This window comes from Labeo rohita, chromosome 7 (assembly GCF_022985175.1).
Source record: "Labeo rohita strain BAU-BD-2019 chromosome 7, IGBB_LRoh.1.0, whole genome shotgun sequence".
In the NCBI taxonomy this organism is placed as follows: domain Eukaryota; kingdom Metazoa; phylum Chordata; class Actinopteri; order Cypriniformes; family Cyprinidae; genus Labeo; species Labeo rohita.
Genome location: NC_066875.1, coordinates 36,411,908 through 36,419,576, shown reverse-complemented (window position 1 = coordinate 36,419,576; position 7,669 = coordinate 36,411,908). Strand labels below are relative to the sequence as shown.

The window sequence follows — 7,669 nt, the reverse complement described above, 5'->3', positions numbered from 1 at the left end:
TTTGACAGTTTGCTGGTTGGGAGCCTTCAGGTGTGTGTTAACACAATGCCAAGAAGGTAAGACATCAGCAATCATCTTAGAGAAGCAATTGTTGCTGCCATCAATCTTAGAAGAGTAATACGGCCATTTCCAAACAATTTAAAGTTTATTCACAAGTGCAAGACATTTAAAACAGACACCTCTCCTTCCAGAAGCGGACGTCCCAGAAAATTCACCCCAAGATCAGACCAGGTAAAGTTCAGAGAAAATGGCAGACAATCCAAGAACTACACCTCAGACTCTACAGGCCTCAGTTAACATGTTAAATGATAAAGTTCATGACAATACCATTAGAAAAATATGGGACAAAATGGCATGTTTGGAAGGCTTGGCAGACGAAAGCATCTTCTATCTAAAAAAAACACATTGCTGCACAGTTTAGGTCTGCAAAGTTGCATCTGAACAAAACACAGGTCTTCTAGAATAATGTCCTTTGAACAGACGAGACCGATGTGGAGATGTTTGGCCATAACGCACAGCGCCAAGTTTGGTGAAAACCTAAAGAGCATGTCAACACAAACACCTCATACCAAAAGACAAGCATGCTGGAGAAGGGTTGATCATTTTGGGCTTGTTTTGTAGCCACAGGACCTGGGCACCTCGCAGTCATTGAGTTGGCCATGAACTCCTCTGTATGTCAAAGTATTCTAGAGTCAAATGCGAGGGCATCTGTCCGACATCTAAAGTTGGGCTAAAGTTGGGTCATGCAACAGGACAATGATCCCAAACACACCAGCAAATCTACAACAGAATGGCTGAAAAGAAAAGAATCAAGGTGTAGCAATAGCCCAGTCCACGTCCAGAGCTCATTCTGACTCAAATGCTGTGGTGAGAGCTGTGCATAAGCAAATGCCCACAATCAATAAACTGGCGCAACGCTGAAAAGAAGAGTGGTCCAAATTCCTCCGGAACGGTGTGAGAGACTGATAAAGTCACACAGAAAACGAATGCTTCAAGTTATTGCTGCTAAAAGTGGTTCTGCAGGCAACTGACTCATAGTGTGTCCTAACTTTGTCACACATGGCCTTTCCCTCTTGGCTGTATTTTTGTTAAATAAATAATTACACTGTGTGATATGTCATGTGATGATGTTGATCTGAGGATTTATTTTCCAAATTTTAAGACCTGCCAAGGACCAGATCATTTTTTATTATGTCCTGATACAGAAAACCATGAAATTCAATAGGGTGTCCACACACACACACACACACACACACACACACACGCCCATTGAGTTTATTAATTTACATTTAGACTTCTTCAGGTCTAAATTGTTGATTGTTGGAATCTTATCTTGACTTGGTATTTTAGGATATTTTACTTATTTTAAATTCATTTTGAGGCCCCCATTGGGTCCTGGTCCCTAGGTTCAGAACCATTGTTTTGTAATGCACAATAGTTTCATTTACAATTTAAAAAGTACTGGTTTCTTAACAGTTGAACAACTAGATAACATGTACCCTTACTTTCCTGTAGAGGGCACCATTCTACAATACTTAAGTTTTACATAAGACACTTTGCTTTGCCAAGTAGTTAATAAGGGAAAAAAGTATTGTAAATTAGTTGCATCAGAACAAACACTGACATTATTTTTCATATACATATACATATATATATATATATATATATTATTGTTTGTATTATTTTGACATATACCCCTTTTGTGTCACCATTATCACTACTGCCCAATCAGATAAAAGACAAAAGAAACAGGACACTGATTTACTGATTTACAGAGTGGATTTATGCTGCATGTGTTTGACTTAAGATGTGTCTGTCATAAAGATCTCTTTATGATGAGCAGAGGGATGTCTGTCCCTGTGGACCAGCTGCTTGGACACTGGTGAGTCAAACACTGCTGTCCTCAATGCTCTCGGACACAAAGTTCACAGTTAACTTTATAGACCACACTTAACACTCAGCATGTTGTTTCAGTCAAGACTCAGTAGCTCATTGAACTATAATCTCGCAATACTGCAAATCCTCATCCGTTTTGACCTGTCAGAGTCATGACAGCTGGGATTTTAGCCTGGCTCAAAATGTTCTGTTATACAGCCAAATTAGGGCCAGCCCACCTCAAACTGCGTTAAGCATTGAGGCTTTGTTTTGGTTACAGATAAAAATCACAAAAGAAAAGAGGGACAAATAAAAGAGACAGAGAGGGGGGTCAGATCCTACTTGAGATTTCTCTCCCCACAAGACCCCCAAGAGAAAACAAGAGGAAGTAATAAAGACCAGAGGCTCTGCTTACAAAACTCGCATGACATGTGGACTTTTAATCTAACGGTGCTTCAATTTAAAACCTGCTTGTCAAATGAATTGTGTAGCTTTTGTATTCATTTCATGCTTGTTTTGTCTACAGCTCCTCTCGATTATTCTCATTAGTGGATGGCTCTTTTGGTATCTGCCTGGTGGTTTGGTGAGAGTGGTGAGAGTGTTCATCCAAGAGCAGATGAGTGCCAGACATATGGATTTGATCAACAGGCCCCGTGCTGATGTTTTCTTTGGGCATGTTGACAGGCCGATAGACAAACGTCTCTCTCTCTCTCTCAATCTCCCTCACACACACACCCTTATTCTCTCACAAAGGCATTGGCTGACGGACAGTCTGGAGTGCTCCAATGACACAACCTCACTCAAGCACACTAGGACAAGCAGAGGAAAAAGAAAGGGAGAAGGGCAGAACAAGTAGGGAATAAGGAAGAGAACGGGACGAGAAGAAAAGAGAGAGACACTCACGCCTCTGACTGCCCCTTTTTTCCTCCTCCACCGCTTCTCGCTGCTCTCTCTCACTCTTCCTTCTCACTCCTTCCCTTAGTCTCGCACCAGCACACACACCCTCTCTCGTTCTCACCGAACTTTTTTTCACCGTCTCGCTCTTTTTAAATGATTTTGAGAGAGAGGGGAGACGCATTTGGAGGGTGGCTGAAATGCAGGAGCTCCACAGATGCCTGAGACCAGCAGAGAGATAGGAGACTCAGAGAGAGAGAAAACAAAAGAAGAGAAGGACTGCAACAAACTTGTACGCCTCAATATTCCCTCATAACCACTACTGGACGCTAGAGTTTGTGGTGTTATCATGGTGACATTGACTTTAAGGTTCACCTTACTGTTCCTGTGCTGGTCATGCTGTACCGGTTGGCCGAGGCAGTCTCAGCCGTTGTCCCTGCAAGCTTTGCGTCAGGCGGCCCAAACCCGGCAAAACCTCTCTGAGAGCGCGGAGAGCAAAGTAGAACGTCTCGGCCAGGTCTTCCGAAGGAACGTGCGTCTTCTTCGGGAACGCGGAGGCTGTCTGGATCTGGTCTTCCTCGTGGACGAGTCGTCCAGCGTGGGAGCTTCCAACTTCGGGAGCGAGCTGCGATTCGTCCGGAAGCTGCTGTCAGATTTTCCGGTGGCACCGGAGGCAACACGTGTAGCGCTGGTGACATTTAGCTCCAAGAGCCATGTGGTTACGAGAGTGGACTATGTGTCCGCACCCAAAGCCCACCAACACAAGTGCTCGCTCTTCAGCAAAGAGATCCCCTCCATCACCTACAGAGGAGGTGGCACCTACACCAGGGGGGCCTTCCAGCGTGCAGCGGTAAGAGCAGCTGTGTAATCACAATGTCTGAGTCTGTGGATGTGAGAAAGTACTTGAATGTAACAGATAAAAGAGGAAATAATGAAGGTAAATGACAGACAGTCTAGCCACCTAATCTAGATTGAGTTGTTTGAGATTTGATTGAGAACTTATGCTGAATGTATTCAATATTCCTCCACTGCTCTTTATATTCTTCAACAAAAAGATAGCTAGTGAATCTAAATCACTTAAGCACATTTAGCAGAAACAGGACTGCAAAGTCAAAATGATGGATGAACAATACATAAAAGTCTCCATTCCTGGCGAGGTACCTCCAGATGTCATCTCTAAGTTAACACAACATGGTTTCCTGTGCACTCTGATCTGGGAAAGATAACCACAACAGCCATTTACCTATGTAGGCTTTCTAGTGGTCATACAACAACAACAAAAACAAAAGTGCATGGTATGGTTGATCTGTCCTCTGCAAACTTGCACTGAAGACTTAGGGATATAGGGAAAAGCAGGTTTGATGGTTTCAAGTTGGAACGATTTGAGAACTTCAGGATTCAGACAAAAGGAAAATACAGAAGCAGTGACTAACTAATTTTTCTTTTAACTAACCCAGTCTCAGTTAACAGCGATGCTATAAATTGCAGCTAAATGATTTATTGCCTCATCTTGCAGCCTACTGCAGCTTCTACTCCCTTTTTCCGTTACAAATGATTATGACGTTCGTGTTTTCAGACATTTTTCTTGTCCTGAATGACATTTGTGGTTTGAAAAATGGTTTAGCTAACCCAGATCTGCAAATGTATTAAGTTGTTATGGAAGCACAGCAGGAAAGTCCTTTTGTTCATATGCAATTAATTGGCATTGCAGTCAAACTGTAATATTTCATGGTTTTTGGCTCCTTCCCTTCAGCCTAAATGGTGTGGAGGTCTGGAAGCTTTTACCAGACACGTTTTCAATCTTCCAGAAATGCAGAGGTCGAAGGCCTTATCCACAGTTCTACTGCCCAGCCGAAGTGCACGGTGGGGCCAAACATCTCTGATCAGATTTGTCTTTAAGCAAGAACATTCTCAATTGCCAAGCCGCTAATTCATTTACTCCACTTCATTTGGGGAATGAAATGTTGGGTTGGCTCTAAAAGCATTTTATTTTGCTATCGCTGATGATGGACAAAGGCTGCATTGTGTAGTCCCACAAACTCAACATGCTTATAAACAGCAGGGCGGTGAACCATTCAGAACTGACTTGAGAATCTGCCACTTATTTTTGGCCTTTTTGTCTTTATTATGATAAGACAGATCATGGCTGACAGGGAAAGGAAAGGTCCTCAAGCCAGGATTCAATCTCGGAACGCCCGTAGCACAATGGCACTGTATGTCAGCACGCTGCCCACAAGGCTGTCGGCGCCGACGAGAATCTGCCATTTTAGCTACAACATTTATCTTAACTATAAAGAAAAGTTTCTCTAGACACTTTGAATAGATGGATAGATAGAAAGATAGACAGGCAGACAGAGATCTACGGTTCTAAGTTCTTATGTAATCTGTCTTAGGTTCGCTCCTACAGCACTCCTACTGATTTTTGTTCTAACCACAGTGTTTATCTGCACTTAGTGGGCATCCTGGGATGCCAGATCCCCAACTTCTTTTCCATTTGCCAAACCAGAGCAGAACTAGCTCTCCATAAAACTTCTTTCTTTCTCTCTGCTGTCCTTCTGAAAGTTAGCGAATGCTTTTAGTGCTTTCCAAATTCTTTGCCTGCTTTTCTGATCAGCCTCCATGGGGAGTCATTACATCGAAGTCCTTGACCAAATGGATTTGAAATTTCCTATTTCCGATGAACGCTTGTCTCGAGTGGGATTCTTCCTTTCCCCCAGCAGGGATTCTATTAAGAAGGGGAAGTCTATGGGAATTCTATATAAGCCTGTTTGAAAACACACACATACATATCAAGAGTCATTCTTCCTCAAAAATGATTGCTCATTAATCTCATGCAAGTAGTGTGGAGGTGAAAAGAGCAGTGATATTTTTTGCATTATTGTTAACATACATCTTTCCCATTTCATCCCTACATGACCCTTCCTCCTACAATCCCCCATCCGAAATTCCAGAGAATGTTTCTTTAAAGTGCCATTGACCCCTCTGACCTGTTTTTTGAAGCACAAGGCAGCAGGAGCATTACTGTCATCGAGTCTAGACAGATCAACGTGTCCAAATATCTCATATTGTGTCTGCGAAAACATCTGTCAGCAACCCTCAGAATGTGCTGTGCAAAATTAAAGCAAAGAGACATAAAAGCAAAGGAACACAAAGAAACTGGGACAGCTGTCAAAAGACACAAATGTGTCATGTTTGGTGTTGATACAAATGACGGGAAATTCACCATCAGTGCTTTACAGGTACACTCTAATTTATTGTAAGGTGATTGTCTACTTGTAGAAGATCACTTTTAGCTAGACAGAAGAGGTGTTGAGTGAATAAGAAACCATGAAAGTCATAATAAGAGAGAAATGGCTGTACAGAATGATTCTTGTTGGCCTGCATGCACTGATGAAACTCTGGCGCTTCCCGAGGCTGTATTTGTGTTATTAATTAAGACTGATTAGGGAGATCCTTATGAGAGACAGCCTGTACTCTACGAACCCTGATAAAACAGTCAGGAATGCCTTTAAACCAGCCTGAGAGCCACAGATATGTCTGCAGACAGCCAGATAAGAGCCCTTAGGTCTTTAACTGTCTGAAGAGGCAACATGTTTAACAATGAATCAGTCCTAGTCTTATTTAGGGGCTTAATTGCAACTTGTGTTGGAGGAACAGATTGCTTGGTTGCTTGTTACTCTGCGCTTTACCTTAAAGGGGTCATCGGATGCAAACTTCACTTTTACATGTTGTTTAAATATTAATGTGTGTTGGCAGTGTATGTACACATCTACCCTATTATGACAAAAATCCATGCAATGGTTTTTAATTAATCTGTAAAAATATTATCTCCTTTTTCAAATCGAGCCATTCTCGTCACACGATAGTAGTTGATTGACATGAGCGTCTTACCTCAGATCAGCTGTAACAGTCTGACCTCTATTGTTTCGATGCCGGAGCAGGGATGTAGGTTAGACAAGAATATCTCCAATACCTCCAATTGAGGTGTTGTGTTGCTGGATGTAATAATGAACATAGTGGTCCTCCTGATCTACATAAATGCGATCTACTAAAAAGTTTTTTTAATGAATCTCTGCAATCACCTTTCCTAATAACCTGCTAGTTAGCAAGTTTTGTGGCTAAACGCGCTAAATGCGGCTAAAGTAAACAATCTCTCAGAGCAGAATTTTTAACCAAAGTATATTATAGACTTTTCATTAAGACCCTAAAGAATCATATCAACTTGTGGAAAATGGGCATCCGATGACCCCTTTAAGTCACTAGTTGTACACATTTACCTTCACCAGAAATTGGTTTATAGCACCTATTAAATCTGACACGTGAGAGACTGAAATACATAAGCAGAAGAAATATGCCTAAAAAGGAATGGAACAACATGGAGAGACAGCAGGAGACCAGAGAAAAGATTATCTGGGACACACATGTGATGGTAAAATGAATGCAACATGATGGCACGAGAAAACCTTCATCTGGTCTTCATCCATCAGTGCAGCATTCATTCTGCAGGAAGTAGGAACACTTAGCTGTGTATAATCACATCTCATGTGTTATTGTTTCTTTGTCCACAGTAGACCAAATTACGCTCTGTTTAGAACACTGGTTCCTAAACAGGAAAATTTATAAGTAGGCTGCAATATGACTTAAAAATAAGATAAAACAAGCATAAAGTTAAAACAAGTACAAATCTAGATATGTCCTATTATTTAATTCGTACATACTCAGAATTCCCGGTAGCCTAATTTTAGAAGTGTCATTTCCAGATGAATTTACCATGAAATGAGTTCAATGCAATGGTGTCATCATTCAGCTCAATTCAGTTCAAATTTTATTTTTATCAGAAAGCGTCAGTGCAGTCAAATTTATAATATTTCTGAAAACAAAAAGGAAAATGTGATCAAAA

General features: G+C 41.4%; 1 protein-coding gene across 1 annotated transcript in view; it reads left to right on the top strand.

Annotated features, from left to right (window-relative positions):
• The first annotated feature begins 2,608 nt into the window (after positions 1–2,608).
• The window catches only part of svep1 (sushi, von Willebrand factor type A, EGF and pentraxin domain containing 1), a 79,246-nt gene continuing 74,185 nt past the window's right edge, over positions 2,609–7,669 (top strand). Inside the window, exon 1 of the mRNA XM_051115703.1 lies at positions 2,609–3,619. Coding sequence (XP_050971660.1) covers positions 3,119–3,619 — 501 coding nt within the window. The 5' untranslated portion in view covers positions 2,609–3,118. The remainder of the gene's footprint in view (positions 3,620–7,669) is intronic.